Source organism: Bos indicus, chromosome 23 (genome assembly GCF_029378745.1).
Source record: "Bos indicus isolate NIAB-ARS_2022 breed Sahiwal x Tharparkar chromosome 23, NIAB-ARS_B.indTharparkar_mat_pri_1.0, whole genome shotgun sequence".
NCBI classification, from domain to species: Eukaryota; Metazoa; Chordata; class Mammalia; order Artiodactyla; family Bovidae; genus Bos; species Bos indicus.
Window position 1 is genome coordinate 33,912,558 of NC_091782.1, and position 18,628 is coordinate 33,931,185.

At 43.5% G+C, this 18,628-nt stretch overlaps 5 protein-coding genes and 1 pseudogene across 5 annotated transcripts; 4 read left to right on the forward strand and 2 right to left on the reverse strand.

The window, feature by feature from the left end:
- Positions 1-970: 970 nt before the first annotated feature.
- On the forward strand, positions 971-9,420 carry H1-2 (H1.2 linker histone, cluster member). Its single transcript, XM_070778304.1, has 2 exons — positions 971-2,867; positions 8,726-9,420. Exon 1 carries the CDS (start codon positions 1,023-1,025, stop codon positions 1,662-1,664), a length of 642 nt encoding a protein of 213 aa, XP_070634405.1. The 5' UTR covers positions 971-1,022; the 3' UTR covers positions 1,665-2,867; positions 8,726-9,420.
- LOC109576895 (histone H3.1) lies at positions 7,314-7,808 on the reverse strand. Its single transcript, XM_019985537.2, has one exon. The coding sequence runs from the start codon at positions 7,768-7,770 to the stop codon at positions 7,360-7,362; it is 411 nt and encodes a 136-aa protein (XP_019841096.2). The 5' UTR covers positions 7,771-7,808; the 3' UTR covers positions 7,314-7,359.
- LOC109576902 (histone H2A type 1-D-like) lies at positions 8,729-9,118 on the reverse strand (annotated as a pseudogene).
- A 25-nt stretch (positions 9,421-9,445) lies between the features above and the next one.
- On the forward strand, positions 9,446-9,902 carry LOC109576907 (histone H2B type 1-B). Its single transcript, XM_019985548.2, has one exon. The coding sequence runs from the start codon at positions 9,474-9,476 to the stop codon at positions 9,852-9,854; it is 381 nt and encodes a 126-aa protein (XP_019841107.1). The 5' UTR covers positions 9,446-9,473; the 3' UTR covers positions 9,855-9,902.
- A 5,996-nt stretch (positions 9,903-15,898) lies between these two features.
- On the forward strand, positions 15,899-16,445 carry H2AC4 (H2A clustered histone 4). Its single transcript, XM_019985543.2, has one exon. The coding sequence runs from the start codon at positions 15,970-15,972 to the stop codon at positions 16,360-16,362; it is 393 nt and encodes a 130-aa protein (XP_019841102.1). The 5' UTR covers positions 15,899-15,969; the 3' UTR covers positions 16,363-16,445.
- A 131-nt stretch (positions 16,446-16,576) lies between these two features.
- On the forward strand, positions 16,577-18,342 carry LOC109576896 (histone H3.1). Its single transcript, XM_019985538.2, has one exon. It carries the CDS (start codon positions 17,305-17,307, stop codon positions 17,713-17,715), a length of 411 nt encoding a protein of 136 aa, XP_019841097.1. The 5' UTR covers positions 16,577-17,304; the 3' UTR covers positions 17,716-18,342.
- The last annotated feature ends 286 nt before the right edge of the window (positions 18,343-18,628 follow it).

An 18,628-nucleotide genomic window follows, 5' to 3' on the forward strand; every position in this document is an offset into this window, starting at 1 on the left:
TGCCATGATATATGTTTAGATATTGTTACTGGAAGTAATCTAGAATTTTCGTGTGCTGCAATTCATTTCTTTATTACAGCATACAAAAATAAATGCTTGCTTTCTTTGAAAACCGATCATCTAAATGTCCCTCACTGTTAAGTCTATTGAGGGTTATTTGTAGGCTTAAGAGGGTCTTCTTTCTTCCCTCATTATCCCTATTCTTGAGGGCCAGACCCCCCGCCTTGCACAACCCAGAGGGGAACCTGAGAGCTTTTAAAAAACAGCCCAATTTCTCGCCTTTGGAGAAGTGAAAAGAGTGCCCCGCCCCCATCTATGAAAAGAGGGATTTGATAAAGTTTCAATGTCTTCAAATCAAAGATTTAAGTCTCTAACCCCCCATCACTCAGGACCCCCCAAGGCTTACGAACCCCCTCCCATCCCGCTCTAACAGCTTTGGACTGGTCCCAGAATCCTGGTCCCAGTCCGCAGTTCCTGTGGGTCTGTACGCAGAATTCACAGAGGACCTGTGTTACTTCCCTTGCGAAGAAACAGAATTATGGTGAAAATTTAGGTGGAAACCATTTCGTTTTTGGTCCCAAAAGAAGAGAAGCATGTGCCCAACCATCCCTGAGAAAAAGAACTTTCAGGGGCAAAGGAGCGAACAGGTAATTTAGAAGAAAAACAGAAAGTGGTCTCCGACTGCCCAGGACTTCCCTAGGAGTTGGGGGAGTTCGGGACGTCTGGACGCGTAGTGTTTGTGATTGTGAACAAAATAAATGGAGAGCACGAAGCCTGAGGCTTCTCAGATCCTTTCCTGACCAAATTCGGGTGATTTGGTGTAGGGTATTTTAATATTTTCCCCCTTTTGTGAAGTAGAACAAACACAACTTGGGCGCATCGCGGCGGCTCAGAGCCTGCCAGCCAGGCGGGCGACCGGAGCACCAATCAGCGCGCGCCTGCGCTCTATATATACGGCGGCCCGGCCCAAGCGCAGCTTCATCGGCGCTTTGCCACTTGTACCCGAGTTCTAGATCTTCACCATGTCGGAGACTGCTCCTGCTGCTCCCGCTGCCGCACCTCCTGCGGAGAAGACCCCAGTCAAGAAGAAGGCTGCCAAAAAGCCGGCTGGGGCGCGCCGGAAGGCCTCCGGGCCCCCGGTGTCCGAGCTCATCACCAAGGCTGTCGCCGCCTCCAAGGAACGCAGCGGCGTGTCTTTAGCTGCGCTCAAGAAGGCACTGGCGGCCGCTGGCTACGATGTGGAGAAGAACAACAGCCGCATCAAGCTGGGTCTCAAGAGCTTGGTGAGCAAAGGCACCCTGGTGCAGACTAAGGGCACTGGGGCTTCTGGTTCCTTCAAGCTCAACAAGAAGGCAGCCACCGGGGAGGCCAAGCCCAAGGCGAAGAAGGCGGGTGCGGCCAAGCCCAAGAAGGCTGCCGGGGCGGCTAAGAAGACCAAGAAAGCCACGGGCGCGGCCACTCCAAAGAAAACTGCTAAGAAGACCCCGAAGAAAGCGAAGAAACCGGCCGCAGCTGCTGTGACCAAGAAAGTGGCGAAGAGCCCCAAGAAAGCTAAGGCTGCCAAGCCCAAGAAGGCCGCCAAAAGCGCAGCGAAGGCGGTTAAGCCGAAGGCCGCTAAGCCCAAGGTCGCCAAGCCCAAGAAGGCTGCACCCAAGAAGAAGTAGGTTGTTAAATCGTCTGCTTCTAAAACCCCAAAAGGCTCTTTTCAGAGCCACCACTGATCTCAAAAAAAGAGCTGTATACTCCTTTTCGTGTTGTGTATCCTTATCTTTAGATTCTTATTCAAGCGTAGGCTTACGCGGGAGTTATTGCAGATGGCTGGCACTACCCAAGGAACAGCAGTGAGAGCAGGGGAGAGCGGTTGCTGTGAGTTTGCAGAGTTTGAACCCATTCCTGTGGGTTGCCCCTTGCCCTGCGGTGTCTTCTGTCAGCCTCCTGGTCAGCAGTTGCAAGCGCTTTCCGCTGGCTTGCGTACTTGGGATTTCCGCCGGCCCCGCCCCACTCCTGTGAAGAGCAAAAACAACCAGCACTAAACCCAGCCAGTTTCTCAGTCTTACGGGATATTCCGATTGGGCTAAAAACTCATTCAAAAGTCCCGCCTTGCTCGCCGGTTGGCTCATTCCTCCAGCCTGTGATTTTTCACCCTGTTTTTAATTGGATGGTGACTGTCTTCCCTCTGTGGTCTCTTAATGTTTTCTTTCTGTTGGGTTAGCCCTATTTGCTTGATAGAGAAATGTGTCGTATTTCGGACGTTTTCTACGTTTTCAAAAGTCAAATTTGCTGTCGTGGGGGCGTTGGTATTCAACCCAGGGAAGAGGGTGGGTACTGACGCCGTTGCCTCACATTCTTAATTCCTGTTTACTCTGGCAGCAAAGGAACATTTGAAAAATGCTACAGCGGTGGCAGTGATTCTTCCACCAGAAGCAAAGCTGGACCAGGGATCTTTCTGTTCCTTGCACTTTCTGACTTTATAAGCAAATGTGTGATGATTTGACAGCATCAAAAACCACTTTTAGTCGGCCATTTTGTCCTGGCCGGCCAGTCAAGGATCCTTCTTTTCGGGAACCTCAACATCTGAAAATCGTAGATGCTTTAAACGCCTTTTTGTGAAATCCAAATGTTTCTACGCTAAGTAAAAAAAAAAAAAAAAAAAAGTGTATACTGGTAAAGTTTTGAAACGTGTGTATATGGGATGGGGTGGCGTTTTTAATAAAGGGCTTTATTTTTTTTTTCCATTAACAGCGTTGTATGTGGATTCTTTCATTTTCATGTCATGTCTCCTGGGTAGAGAATTTCTCAAGACCGTTTACCGGGGCAGGGGCTTCTGCAGACCTGCAGCTCAGTTTTTCAACCGCAAGGACGAATCTGTGAGTTAACGTTAATTCCTGCATTATTGGTAGGGGCCACGGAGTTCATTCCTAGTCTTAGTCACTGTGTAGGAGGAAAGCAAAAAGGTCTAGTGGATAAAAAGCATAGAATGGTAACCAAAGTGCAAAGAAAAGCAGAGATGAGAGATGTATAGAAAAGGTTGCAATGTCTGTATTAATGACACCTGAGTTCCTGGTTCTTTGAGCTGCCTGAATTCCTGCCACAGGGGACCTTTCCACTTATCTCAGGTTGGGTCAAGTTGCAATAGCAGAAGACCTAATAAAGACACTCCAAATCAAATCACAGTTAGGGCTTATAGTAACAGCACCATGTTCTTTTATGTTCGCATTTTCTGTCAAATAATTTCATTTTCACATCCACTCTAAGAGGCAGGGGACGAACCAACTTAAGCAAAAGTTGATTCTCTTATTTTTCTTTAAACCTCTTGTGAATGCCCTTTTGTGGTGTAAATTTATTGGGTTTATAGAGTTGATCCTAACACTGAACGTTTCCTGCAACTGTATTTGCATAAATTAAAGATGTTCTTTACTTTCAAATAAAACATGTTCATCAAAAACAAATGTAACTATTCTCTAGTAAGGCTAGAGGGAAAGTTCATTCACAGAGAGCTTAAGTCACTGTAAAAATCTCTCATTTTACTTTAGTCTTTAGATAATGTTCAACAGTTTCCTCAGTTTTATCCAAGTTCTTAAATTATGTTCCCTTCCCTCTCTGTGAGGGAAGTTTACATAGTTGACTGGGGTCTAATAACCCATTCATTTGAAACTAAAAATTAGCTAGTTTAACAAAAAGTCCGTTGTCACAATTTGGTTTATAAAACCTAAACTTTAACATTATTAATATTTTCAATATTCACTTATTATTATAAAATACTGAGAACAGCATTAATATACTTTAATTGGCCAAAATGGCTGATTAGCCAGAAATGGCAATGAATACTGCATAAACTGCTGAGTGATAGATAATGAAAATTCATGAAATCTTCATGTATGATAGAAATGTAACAGAAATTAAAGTCTCCTTGCAAAGCATTATTCTATTTTTTTCTGTACATAGTGCTTTCATGCTGAAAAAGTAAATATCTTATTACTTCCCCTAGGCAATGCTCTAGGTATCATATTTTCTATGCTTGAGGGAGATATAAAAGGTAACTTTGTGTTTCAAATCCATGCCAAAGAGAAACAGGCCCAGAACTAGATATGATTACATCATTAAAGAATTTCAGAAGGGAACAGGGATTTAGGGCACAGAGGTAACAGCAATAGTGTTTTAAGGTAGCTTTTTTTTTTTTTTCTCCTTTGGACGTGTCATAAGGCAAGTGGAATCTTATTTCCCTAACCAGGAATCAAACCCATGCCACCCAGTAGAGAGTACAGAGTCTCAACCACAAGACTGCCAGGGAAGTGTCAATATCTGGCATGTCTTGAGCACTAATTTACAAGGTGCCAAGCACTGTTGCTGAGCACTCTTCATTTGTTTTCAAACACCTTCTTGTCACAGTTCTTTAAGATAGGTGCCATTATTACTGAGGCCTGGTCACATTAAGGACATAACTATTTACTTTCTGATCAGTAAACCAGTATAATAACCCTCCATGAAGAGTGCTGTTCCTCTGAAATATGGTAAAGAGCCACATATGTCTTAAAATTTTTTCTAGTAGCCACATTTTAAAAAAGTATAACAAGTAAAATCATTTCAATAATATTTAACCCACTAAAATAAAAATATTATTTCAGCAACTAATCTAAGGTAAAAATATTACGAGATTTTTAAATTCTATTTTTCATACTAACTCTTTGAAATATGGCATGTATTTTACACTTCAGCTCATCTCAATTTAGACTAGCCACAGTTTCATGTGCTTAATAGACACAAATGACTAGTGGTTACTGTTTTGAACAATATAGCTCCATAGTCAGAGAAGGCAATGGCACCCCACTCCAGTACTCTTGCATGGAAAATCCCATGGATGGAGGAGCATGGTAGACTGCGGTCCATGGGGTCACTAAGAGTCGGACAGGGCTGAGCGACTTCACTTTCACTTTTCACTTTCATGCATTGGAGAAGGAAATGGCAACCCACTCCAGTGTTCTTGCCTGGAGAATCCTAGAGGCGGTGGAGCCTGCTGGGCTAACGTCTATGGGGTCGCACAGAGTCAGACATGACTGAAGCGATTTAGCAGCAGCAGCTCTATAGTAAATACTGAAAGGAAGACTCAAGAAAATATTTACCCTGGAGTAGAATTTAGACGTTTCCAAGGAAATAATTATGATGACCTGGTCCTGAAGTCTAAGACTAAAGATCATAAAGTACACTTGGTTATCTCTAGGAGCTGATGTTTCTTCTGGTCATCCTGCCCACCGCACCTCATACCAGGCTTCTGACCACAGGAATCTGGTAACAGATTTTAGCAACAGCCAGGCCACTGCAGGCCCTCCCTGTTCATCCTGAGGCAGCCCAATCTCCAAGAGAGTTTCTGTTGAGGAGGAAACTAGGTCTGATCATCCATTTCTGTATAATCTATTTTATTGATCAAAAATATTTAGTTTGGGTTTGGCTTCCCGGCAACGATAACTTCCTCCTCTATTAAATAGAGACAGTGAGAGAACTTGCCTTTCAGTGTTGTAGCAAGTGTTATATACAATAATTTAGGTCAATTAGATCCTGCAGTACTTGATCCATGGAAAACTATCAGTGTTAGTTATTAGACTGACTCTTCTAAGGAATCCATGGTTTTATTTTCTTCCTTGCATAGGGACCTCTCTAAAGGTGGTGATATTCAGTACAGAGTGGATCAGTAACACCTGTAAAGTTGTCCCAGAGAATTTACCTGGACTGAAAGTGTTCCCATTACTCAGAGTTGACTTTATGTCCTCTCAATGAAGTTTCTTCTCCTGGTATATCTTTTTGAAAATGGTACCATCATCCAAAGCATCATGCAAAGCAGTGCTCTATCCCAGATTACTGAGTCATCCAAGACCAGTGATTCTCAACAGGGTACTCTGCTGAGGTACGGTAGAACCGAGTAGTAGGAGGACAAGGAAGGCCATATGTAATTTGGAAAAGCATAGCCAGTGCTGAAAGGCAGATTTACCCTGAAGATATGAAACTCAAGTGTCAGACTCTGTACTTCCAAGGCCCTGGAAGGGGCCCCTGGGAGTATAGTCTGTTCACATGCTCTCATTTAAAAGAAATTCTTTTAAATGTTGGCATGTTTTAATTAAGGCTGGTTAAAACCTTTATTTCCACTCAATGTTCTTTTCTGTTACAATTAACCTTTGTCTGATTATTTTGGGATATTGATGAGAATATGTAGGACTTGAAAACATGTACTGAATCTAAATTTTTGGGGGGATTAATGCAATATATAAAGTGATGTGTAGATCTGTTCATATATAGTTCACTTGTTGCTAGCCAGTCTGATCTAAGAATGTCTTCAGGGAATACTACTTACCACTGACAAAAAGTGAAAAGTGAAATTGTTAGTTATTCAGTCGTGTCTGACTGTTTGCAACCCCATGGACTTTAGCTCCCCAGGTTCCTCTATCCTTGGAGATTCTCCAGGAAAGAATACTGGAGTGGGTTGCCATGCCCGTCTCCAGGGGCTCTTCTGACCCAAGGATAGAACCTGGGTCTCCTGGATTATAGGTAGATTCTTTACCATCTGAGCCACTGACAAACTCACCTAAATTATTGGTAAGAAATTGTACTAAATGTCATTTATCTGTGTGCCCAGTAATGAGAGTGAGTACATAGTGGAGAATTGAGATGCGAAATGTATAACGTAGAAGCTAGTCTTTGAAGAATTCTTCCAAATTTTAAAACTCACATATGAAAATTTGACAGAGGATTTTCAAATTATAAAACAAGCCTTAAAGCGTTACTTGACATTACTTGTAGTGCTCTAAAGCTGAAATTCTTCTCTAAGTTATCAAGAGGATAAAACAAATTGTGATCAGTCATCTTAAGTGAATACTGAATTCTCTTCCCACTGTTGACTTAATATACTCTACAAAACATTTCTGAACATTTCCCTTTAAAGATGGAACCAGAGTATAGTCAAAAATATAGGCAAACAAAGCATTATAGTTTTGTATTCAAGTTAATAAATGTGGCATTTTCCTGAGTTTTGTGCCAGATACGGTTTCTTAAAAAATGTTTTCTCATTTACTTGCTAACTTTGTAGTTATAGTCACCACGTTTTATCACCTGTAGGCCTCAGGAATCGGTTTATTCCATTGGATACATTATACCTCTAGACGTGAATATTTAAATGAGACCTTAGGCCTTAGTTATCAGTGACAGTTCTCTAGGTAATTCAATAGCTTTTATGAACAGTAAACTTCAACTCAACCTGTGCTTTCTACCTTTTCGTAGTTTCTAATGCCTCACTGACAGTGTTACAGTTACTTTCGGTGAAAATGTGGGTGGCTCTAAAAAGAGCCTTTTTTAAGTACAGAGAAAACAACTTTATGCTCTCTCCCCGCGGATGCGGCGGGCAAGCTGGATGTCCTTGGGCATGATGGTGACGCGCTTGGCGTGGATGGCACACAGGTTGGTGTCCTCAAAGAGCCCCACCAGGTAGGCCTCGCACGCCTCCTGCAGCGCCATCACCGCAGAGCTCTGGAAACGCAAGTCGGTCTTGAAGTCCTGCGCAATCTCGCGCACCAGCCGCTGGAACGGCAGCTTGCGGATCAGCAGCTCCGTGGACTTCTGGTAGCGGCGGATCTCGCGCAGAGCTACCGTGCCGGGGCGGTAGCGGTGCGGCTTCTTCACGCCGCCGGTGGCCGGCGCGCTCTTGCGGGCCGCCTTAGTGGCCAGCTGCTTGCGCGGCGCCTTGCCACCGGTGGACTTCCGAGCAGTCTGCTTAGTACGAGCCATCACAAGTGAGTGAACAGAAACCAAAGGTCTGCTACAAGCGTAGGTAGTTGCCTTTAAATATAGTTGGAAGCATTCTGATTGGTCTCGGAATTTTTCAAAAGTACCGCGCGATAAAACCATTGGCTAAAAAGTGACCGGGAGACCGGTTATTTACGAAAGAATCTGATTGGATGAATTACTTCTACCCCTATTTTCTATGCCTTTTTTTTTTTTAAATATAGGCGATCCGAAGGAATTTTTCTAAATTGTTTCATCTTATTGCCAACTTCAACGTACATAACGAGCCATTTAGGCACCACGTTAACTTTTGATTCAGTATACAAGTGGGACCTGATATTCTTAATTCTTGACACGTTCTCAAGGTGGTATTTCTGCGCCAATCCTAAATTGAGTACAATTGTTCTTTCTCCCCCACAGTTGGGTTAGCTTTAAGTAAATCTCGAACTACCAGGACTACCACTTTCTAACTTTGGTCATCAGATCTCCCCTAATTCGGAGTTTATCTTCTGTAAAACTACATGCCAGGGTCCCTGGGTGGATGATTTAAAAAATCACATGCATGCAAAGGTGGAATTGATGACATATATACACTGGGACCTGATAAACTTTCATCGGAAAAAAAAAATTGTTTTAAAACTTGTAAAGCAAAGGCAAGAGAAAACTAATCTTGGCAAGAGTAATTTCTTTGCCTTTTGTTACACTCAAGACTAAGTACTGTTACTAGTTTCCCTTTCTCTTTATAAAGGCCCTTGTGGATTACAAAGGTTTCGCCAGCTATGCACTAAAATAATGCTTGTGATAACATTTCTAGAGTCTTTATTTTAATATCACTTGTCTCTTTATAATTAACCACCTACGCAGCATAAGCCGGCTACCAGCTTTTTTTAATGAAAATGTGGATGGCTCTGAAAACAGCCTTTAGGCAGTTTATTAAAAAGTTTCTTTTTTTGTCTAGGCTTTACTTCCCCTTCGCCTTGTGGTGACTCTCGGTCTTCTTGGGCAGCAGCACCCCCTGGATGTTGGGCAGGACGCCGCCCTGGGCTATGGTGACTTTGCCCAGCAGCTTGTTCAGCTCCTCGTCATTGCGGATAACCAACTGCAGGTGACGCGGGATGATGCGGGTCTTCTTGTTGTCCCGGGCCGCGTTGCCCGCCAGCTCCAGGATCTCTGCCGTCAGGTACTCCAGCACCGCCGCCAAGAACACCGGAGCGCCGGCTCAACCCGCTGTATAGTTGCCCTTGCGGAGCAGGCGGTGCACTCGCCCTACTGGAAATTGTAAACCAGCGCGGGAAGACCGAGTTTTGGCTTTAGCTCGAGTTCTGCCTCCTTGTTTACCACGTCCAGACATAGTTACCTTGTACAATTCAACAGCAAAACTTGTGAGCAGAAAAAAAAAAACGCTGGATGACCAAGGGGGAAAAAAAGAAAACTTTTTAATAGACAGCGCAGGGATGCGCCAGTTAGGTCTCCTATTGGTCAAAAGTACGATGCTTTTCTATCCAATAAAAAGAGAAAATGTGTGTCCCTTATTTGCATAAACCACTCCCTTCAGACCTTAGTGAAACTGTACTGATCTTACCCAATCAAAAGTGAGAATTCTCGATTCCTCATTTACATTGAAGCACTATAAATAAATGGTTTTTAAACTCACACTACTTATCTTTCTTGTGGATACTACCCCCTAACATTTCTACGGCAAAACAATGCCTGAGCCGTCTAAATCTGCTCCGGCTCCTAAAAAAGGCTCTAAGAAAGCCATCACTAAGGCACAGAAGAAAGATGGCAAAAAACGCAAGCGCAGTCGTAAAGAGAGCTACTCTATTTATGTGTACAAGGTTCTGAAGCAGGTCCATCCAGATACTGGTATCTCATCTAAGGCCATGGGTATCATGAACTCCTTCGTGAACGACATTTTCGAGCGCATCGCCAGCGAGGCGTCACGCCTGGCGCATTACAACAAGCGCTCGACCATTACATCCCGGGAGATCCAGACGGCCGTGCGCCTGCTGCTGCCCGGGGAGCTGGCCAAGCATGCTGTTTCTGAGGGTACCAAGGCCGTAACTAAATACACCAGCTCCAAATGAGTGCCTGCATAGGCATTTAATTCAAAGGCTCTTTTCAGAGCCACCCACTTTATCGAAGAAGGACTGTAACGGCTGTTTTCTCACGGGATAAATGCAATTCTGTCCTATTGATTAGATTTAAGCATCTACTCTAGTGGGGTTAATAGTTGGAGCAATTTTTGAGCCAGAACCTCTAACTACTTGAAAGGTCTCTTGGCATTAAAGAGACATCCCCCAAAAGACACATCTTCCTGTTTGCCATGGACTAAGCATCCAGATGCTTGGGAATGCTCACTCTTCTCCACGGGTCCTCTTAAAAAATTTTTGATGGTGATTAGAATTTTCCTCCCGGGTAAGGAAGTGGTTGGGGGATTTCAGAGTCCCTATCCTCAGGGCATCGTTATGCAGGTTGCCTTTTCAGGGTAGGTTGCAGGGAAGGCAAGTCAGTGGAGTTTTCTCCCTGTTCTTGGGGAAACTTAAGCAAAATCACCTGTCGTTCCTTTAATAAACCGCGGACACTTTTATAAGGTGTTAACTCAAACTCTGCACATGGTTGAAATGAGATTTTCTAATTTCTCGTTATAATTATTGTGATGGAAAAAGCCAATGTAAAGCCGTTTCCATTTTTCTTGCATTCCTGACATCTGGGTTCCAGTTTCCTGGGTCATTTACCTTCCTGGGATGACACTAGAAGGGGTTGAAATTGTGGCACTCCCAATTCGAGGAGGGGAAAATGGTTTGAATTTCCTGCCCTCCCCATCTGGTGTCTCCTCATTTGCAGACTAGGAAGGCCCCAGGTGAAGAGGAAGGTGTGCTAATTTTTCTTGGGAAAATTTTTTAAAGAACATACTACTCCAAAAATAATCCTGATAGGAAGGGCCTTGGTTGTGGGAAAGGAGTCAGCGGGGCTGGATGAGGGGAAGAGCCATGAAAAGTCAGCGGTTGACTGCATATTAAAAAGGTGGGGGAAAGTCTTTTCCTTTGGTTTATAAGCACCATCTTTAGGTGACATACATCAGTGTGTTTGGATAAGGAAATAAAAACTCGAAGTAGAATTTCTCAAAAAGACCACTTTTAAACTTTGAAGTTAAATGAACTTTTCCCAGATCCCACACAAATTAGGTGACTGCTGTATGAGAAGACTTCCCTGTCTCAGCATACACAAAACATAGTTGTGAAACAGAAGCTTGTCTTAGAAGTTAAATTCTTGGTTTTTAGATTGTAACCCCCTCCCCTCATCTCTGGGGGAAAAAGAAAAAAAGATTGAACTCAAGCTGCAGTTTAAGAATTGCTCTCTGGAGGGATGAGATCTTGGTGGCAATATAATCTCAGCCTCTTCAAAATTATCTCCTGGGGTAGAAGTTCTTGTTATTTGCCTGCTTGCTTGCTTCTATCTTCCTTCTCCTTGCCCCCTCCTTTCTTCCTAATAGTTGATATTTTACAGAACTGTATACAGTCAGCAAAACAAGACCAGGAGCTGACCGTGGCTCAGATCATGAACTCCTTATTGCCAAATTCAGACTTAAATTGAAGAAAGTAGGGAAAACCACTAGACCATTCAGGTATGACCTAAATCAAATCCTTTATGATTATGCAGTGGAAGTGAGAAATAGATTTAAGGGACTAGATCTGATAGAGTGCCTGATGAACTATGGATGGAGGTTCATGACAGTGTACAGGAGACAGGGAGCAAGACCATCCCCAAGAAAAACAAATGCAAAAAAGGAAAATGGCAGTCTGAGGAGGCCTTACAAATAGCTGTGAAAAGAAGAGAGCCAAAAAGCAAAGGAGAAAAGGAAAGATATACCCATTTGAATGCAGAGTTCCAAAGAATAGCAAGATAAGATAAGAAAGCCTTCCTCAGTGATCAGTGCAAAGAAATAGAGGAAAATAATAGAATGGGAAAACTAGAGAGCTCTTCAAGATAATTAGAGATACTAAGGAAATATTTCATGCAAAGATGGGCTCAATAAAGGACAGAAATGCTATGGACCTAACAGAAGTAGAAGATATGAAGAAGAGGTGGCAAGAATACACAGAAGAACAAAAAAGAGCTTCACGACCCAGATAATCATGATGGTGTGATCATTTACCTAGAGCCAGACATCCTGGAATGTGAAGTCAAGTGGGCCTTAGGAAGCATCACTATGAACAATGCTAGTGGAAGTGATGGAATTTCAGATGAGCTATTTCAAATCCTGAAAGATGACGCTGTGAAAGTGCTGCACTCAATATGCCAGCGAATTTGGAAAACTCAGCAGTGGCCACAGGACTGGAAAACGTCAGTTTTCATTCCAATCCCAAAGAAAGGCAGTGCCAAAGAATGCTCAAACTACTGCACAATTGCACTCATCTCACACACTAGCAAAGTAATGCTCAACATTCTCCAAGCTAGGCTTCAGCAATACATGAACTGTGAATTTCCAGATATTCAAGCTGGATTCAGAAAAGGCAGAGAACCAGAGATCAAATTGCCAACATCTGCTTGATCATCGAAAAAAGCAAGAGTTCCAGAAAAACATCTACTTCTGCTTTATTGACTATGCCAAAGTCTTTGACTGTGTGGATCACAATAAACTGTGGAAAATTCTAAGAGGGATGGGAATACCAGACCACCTGACCTGCCTCTTGAGAAACCTGTATGCATGTCAGCAAGCAACAGTTAGAACTGGACATGGAACAACAGATTGGTTCCCATTAGGAAAAGGAGTACGTCAAGGCTGTATATTGTCACCCTGCTTATTTAACTTATATGAAGAGTACATCATGAGAAACACTGGGCTGGATGAAGCACAAGCTGGAATCAAGATTGCCAGGAGAAATATCAATAACCTCAGATATGCAGATGACACTACCCTTATGGCAGAAAGTGAAGAAAAACTAAAGAGCATCTTGATGAATGTGAAAGAGGAGAGTGAAAAAGTAGGTTTAAAATTCAAGATTCAGAAAACTAAGATCATGGCATCCATTCCCATCACTTCATGGCAAATAGATGGGGAAACAGTGGAAACAGTGGCTGACTTGATTTTGGGGGGCTCCAAAATCACTGCAGATGGTGACTGCAGCCATGAAATTAAAAGATGCTTAGTCCTTGGAAGGAAAGTTACAACCAACCTAGACAGCATATTCAAAAGCAGAAACATTACTTTGCCAACAAAGGTCCATCTAGTCAAGGCTATGGTTTTTCCAGTAGTCATGTATGAATGTGAGAGTTGACTATAAAGAAAGCTGAGCACAGAAGAATTGATGCTTTTGAACTGTGGTGTTGGAGAAGATTCTTGAGAGTCCTTTGGACTGCAAGGAGATCCAATCAGTCCATCCTAAAGGAGATTGGTCCTGGGTGTTCACTGGAAGGACTGATGTTGAAGCTGAAACTCTAATACATTGGCCACCTTTTGCAAAGAGCTGACTCATTTGAAAAGACCCTGATGCTGGGAAATATTGAAGGCAGGAGGAGAAGGGGATGAGAGAGGATGAGATGGTTGGATGGCATCACCGACTCAATGGACATGAATCTGTGTAAACTCTGGGAGTTAGTGATGGACAGGGAGGCCTGGCGTGCTTTTGTCCATTGGGTCACAAAGAGTCGGACACAAGTGAGCAACTGAACTGAACTGATACTCTTAAATGCAAGCCCAAACCAAAACCTGGGCCTCCTAATCTCAAGGGTAGGCCCTTCTGACATCTGTACTAATAAATACATGGCTGATCTTCACCAAGCAAAAAAAAAAAAAAGTTATATGACTGGACTTCAGGCTAGCCTTCACAACTGTAGCAGAGGAATGATGAGAAGCCAAAAGTAAAATTCATACATCTCCCCAGTTAATTCTGATGAACTACGGACTTTACTCATTAAAGTGTGACAGGGAAGAGGCAAAGTCTTCCACCATGTTGGAACTGTGACTTTAACCTTTGCTTTTGTGGCTTTTGTTATCATAATCACTAAGCATGCTGTCTATAGCTGTAAGCAGACCTGTTTGAGGAAAGTAGTTATCACCCTAGGTAACTACAGTGTAATTTGAACTAGGACTGTAGACATGGCCGATTGTTAATTAAATTCTTTTCTGAGTCTCACTTTTTCTATTTGGCCCAGCAAACATTTGTTTACAAAACATTTGTCTTTTTTCATTTTACGGTGAATTGCCTGTGGACTCCCCTTTGAAGTCCCAAGCCCCTAACCCCTAATCTGAGATGGCATAACAAGCCTCAACTGTGTAACTTGTCCTTGGGTCTAATTTTTATTTCATCCAACCCGCAAATGAAACTAAATTTGACTTTTCCTGGTAAATCAGTCTCATATCAGTTTAATTCTTAGATCAACTTGAAGAACCTAGAAGGGTAGAGGAAACTTTTTTCCTCCCCAAGACCACAAGGGCACACGATGTCATCATCTAGAACACAGGCACTTAACACTGCTCAGCAAATATATGTGAATAAATGCTGAATGTACATTTGTCTTAAGTTCTCTTCATCCTTCTGATTCACAGTGATTTTTCTTCTCCCTGGGCTCTTATAATATTTATTGTTTGAAACCTTCCATTTTAGATGCCGACTATGCTCTACTACTTAAACTTCAGGTATACAACCCCCTGCCTCCTCTCCCCTGTCCTTTTCAAAATAGTACGAAGTCTTTGAGGTAGCATCTATCTTTTTACTACTCCCTTATGGGTTTTGAAACATTTCAGACACTGGGCCAGTGTTACAGATGTGTATTGCTGTTGTCCATGGTGAAGATAATAATAAAACGGAAATGAATATTGCTGAGAAAAAGTCATTGGAGTCAGAAGACTTGAGAGAAGGTAAAAAAGAAACTCTTCTTGGTTGCCTGGATCAAAACATAGTTCTATGACAGAAATGGTTTAGGAGCGATTTTTTCCTAACCAGGTTCCTGTTCCTTGTACCATCTTGCTTAGGAGTTAGTAGACTTATGGGCTCGAGCCCTCAAAAATTCCTGAAATGATAGTCCACATCCATCTGAGTCCCATCTATTTCTATTTCATGGATCATTATAAGAAAAAAATGGCAAACTTCACTTGGCAACTTCTCAATTTTAGGTTTCTCGACATGAGAGCTTAAGACCAGACTCTGTACTAATATTAGTATAGTGTATTACAGTATATATTATAATCTCATTTTGAGTATTTATATGCTATGGGGGTGGTTTGTTCTCTCGTTTCTTAGGAGTCCAGAGACTTATGTGCTGCAGTTTTTAGTACTCTAACAGCAAAAAGTCCAGTACGATATGCACAATGATGGAGTTTTCTGAAGTAATTAGTGTCTTGCGTGTGGGAGCCAAGTGAGAAAAAACGGACGGTGGAAAGGTTGGGAGTGGCACTGGGGAATGATGACCGTTTTCCAGCCAGGAGTTTGGAATCCTTGGTCCCATTCAACTCAGTGTTATTTAGCCAAGGCAAACAAACTGCGTCTCTGTTTCGCGTTCTCTAAAATGAGGACAGGTCTCTACATGCCTCCCAGGTGATCCTGGCAGACCTCATAGGTAAGTTGAATGAAATGGAACTTTTTACTTTTCAGATAGTGTAAGTCTTGGGCCAAGATAAAAAAACCATTATTTCCTCTTCATTTTCCCTGAGTTGGAAGAGATAAACACTGAGCATACTAATACTTGCCTCTTAAATATTATCTTTACGAATTATTCTGCATTTATTCCTTTCTAAAAATCATGAGGCACAATTCCAATAGCTAAAAATTCAGAACAATGAAAATAGCCCCTCCTGTTTATTTTAAGAACAGTCGGTTTGAGAAAACCAAATAACTCCATTATTACTAGTATTAAAATTCCATCAGACTAGATGAGAAAGCCTTGTATGCAAATGAAGGATACAGGTTGCGATTTCCCATAGGTTCAACATAGTAACCAATGGGAAGAGTGTACAACTAACGTCTACTTATTATAGACTTATTAGTTCTTTTTTCAGGAAGTTTTTGTCACTAGACAGAAATCTTGTATGCAAATTAAGGATGCAGGTTCTGATCTCCCATTGGTTACTTAATGTTAGCCAATGGGAGGATAACACAAGCCTACCTTCAGTTAGTATAAATACTTCTTTCGCTTTGGTTTTACTTATTTTCTGTTTGGTTTTCCTTGTGAAATATTTTGCTTCGTGATCTAGCAGGTATGTCAGGCCGTGGTAAACAGGGTGGCAAGGCTCGCGCTAAAGCCAAAACTCGATCTTCGCGTGCTGGGCTTCAGTTTCCCGTGGGCCGCGTGCACCGCCTGCTCCGGAAGGGCAACTACTCCGAGCGTGTCGGGGCCGGCGCACCGGTGTATCTGGCAGCGGTGTTGGAGTACCTGACAGCCGAGATCTTGGAGCTGGCGGGAAACGCAGCCCGGGACAACAAGAAGACCCGCATCATCCCGCGCCACTTGCAGCTGGCCATCCGCAACGACGAAGAGCTCAACAAGCTGCTGGGCCGTGTGACCATCGCTCAGGGTGGTGTGCTGCCCAACATCCAGGCTGTACTGCTGCCCAAGAAGACTGAGAGCCACCACAAGGCCAAGGGCAAGTAAAGTGTTCACGTTCCCACGGCACTTTTACTTTCAGTTACCCAGGAAAAGTCGATATATACAAAGGCTCTTTTCAGAGCCACCCACTTTCTCCATTTACAGAGCTGTTATGCTTTTTAATTGTGTCTATATGAAGGTTGTGACATCAGGCCGAAAATCACAAGTAGGAAGTGGGTTCCTCACTATTCGAGGAAAACTTAACTCCACTCAAAATGTTTACGAGGAATTTTTAACAGAAAAATCACGAGTTTAAATTGGCCGGTTAAACTGAGTTGAGTCCGATTCTAGTCAAACAGTATTTCCTTAATTCCAGCGGTACGTATGACATGTTTTCCCCACTGGAAAGTGAGAGTTCACTAGTGAAAGGTGCTGAACTCTTAAAACATTTTTTATTAATGCAATGGAACACCCAAACACTCTGCATCTAGATTCCACTTTATAAAAAAATGTTATGCTGAAACAACTGAGAGTAAGTTACAGATCATTGACACGTCAAAAACATCTTGGTTGTCCACAATGATCGTGTTACACCCGAGAAAATCCTGAGTGTCATTTTAGTTGTAGCCCACCTACTCTTTCTAAGCACTTCCAAAATAATCTGGTGATTGTACTTTGTATATATATATATACATATATAATCCATCGGCAGTGTCCGTGTTGCTTTGTAATTACTTTCCTGTATATTTTAGAAGTGAAAGGGTAAATAAAATGAAGTCAGGCCATTGGAGTTGGTATAGAAAAAGGGCAGGTTCATTCACCAACCGGAAAGCAGCTCTTGATTCTTCCGGGCAGCCAGGCAGAGAAATGGACCAATCAGGGCAAGGCGCGGGTATTTTTGAATGTTCTCGGGTCCAATAGGTGTTCGCCTGGCTGTATAAAAAGAGGGCGGCTGCCTGCCTCTTGCTGGCGTTTGGAGAAACTGGAGCCATTTGTTCGTCGTTTGTCATGGCTCGGACTAAGCAGACTGCTCGGAAATCCACTGGCGGCAAGGCCCCGCGCAAGCAGCTGGCCACCAAAGCAGCCCGTAAGAGTGCGCCGGCCACCGGCGGTGTGAAGAAGCCTCACCGCTACCGGCCTGGCACCGTGGCCCTGCGCGAGATCCGCCGCTACCAGAAGTCTACGGAGCTGCTGATCCGCAAGCTACCGTTCCAGCGGCTGGTGCGCGAGATCGCACAGGACTTCAAGACCGACCTGCGCTTCCAGAGCTCTGCGGTGATGGCGCTGCAGGAGGCGTGCGAGGCCTACCTGGTGGGGCTCTTCGAGGACACCAACCTGTGTGCCATCCACGCCAAGCGCGTCACCATCATGCCCAAGGACATCCAGCTTGCCCGCCGGATCCGCGGGGAGAGGGCGTAAACTTGTTTTCCATTTGAGTGCGAACTATAAACCCAAAGGCTCTTTTCAGAGCCACCCACAACATCAAATAAGGGTTGTACCACAAAGGATTAGGATTACTCCTATTCCCAATAAAGTTGGAGCAGAGCAGAACTCCATTCCATCGTCCTCTCCCTATTTCCGCAGCCAAGTAAACCCTGGAGTTGTGTGTGAGATGAGGATCTAACCGTAATCGCCTTCCAGTTAGCACTCCAGGTCTAGTTTTATGTAATTTTGTTTATGAATCTGAAAAGGGATTAGCAAATCCCCCATGTAATGCTCGGTTTAGCACCTTGGCTTCTGTAAACCGGCTTGTTTGTGCGTTAACCAACTGCCCGAGATGGCGTTGAAAGAAGATAGTTTAAGCTGCAGACCTGACTGAGAACATGACACATGACGCGTTCTCTTCCTTGCCTAGCTCTCCTTAAGAAACACCTCATTTGTATGAAAGCTCTGCGCCCAACCCCCCACTCCCCACGCCCCCCACCCCCCGCCCCTGCCACAGCCTGTATAGAAGACGGGCAAACCTTGAGTCCTGAGTTGGGTGCTCTGCATTTGGATATGATTCCGCTAGGCGCTCACTACTGTGAAATAAACAGTCTTTTCTGATCCTCTGGGGTTTCCCTGGTAGCTCAGTTGGTAAAGAATCCGCCTGCAATGCAGGTGACCCCGGTTCGATTCCTGGGTCCAGAAGGTCCCTGGAGCAGGTGTAGGCTACCCACTCCAGTATTCTTGGGCTTCCCTGGTGGTTCAGCTGGTAAAGAATCCACCTGCAATGCGGGTAGACCTGGGTTGGAAAGATTCTCCTGGAAAAGGGAACAACGACCTATTCCAATATTCTGGCCTGGGGAATTCTGGCCCTGGTCCTACGCAGTCCATGGGGCTGCAAATAATT

What these genes read in the sequence shown, in the direction of transcription:
- LOC109576895 (XM_019985537.2), bottom strand. Translation starts at nt 7,770, where the DNA reads ATGGCTCGTACTAAGCAGACTGCTCGGAAGTCCACCGGTGGCAAGGCG.
- H2AC4 (XM_019985543.2), top strand. Translation starts at nt 15,970, where the DNA reads ATGTCAGGCCGTGGTAAACAGGGTGGCAAGGCTCGCGCTAAAGCCAAA.
- LOC109576907 (XM_019985548.2), top strand. Translation starts at nt 9,474, where the DNA reads ATGCCTGAGCCGTCTAAATCTGCTCCGGCTCCTAAAAAAGGCTCTAAG.
- LOC109576896 (XM_019985538.2), top strand. Translation starts at nt 17,305, where the DNA reads ATGGCTCGGACTAAGCAGACTGCTCGGAAATCCACTGGCGGCAAGGCC.
- H1-2 (XM_070778304.1), top strand. Translation starts at nt 1,023, where the DNA reads ATGTCGGAGACTGCTCCTGCTGCTCCCGCTGCCGCACCTCCTGCGGAG.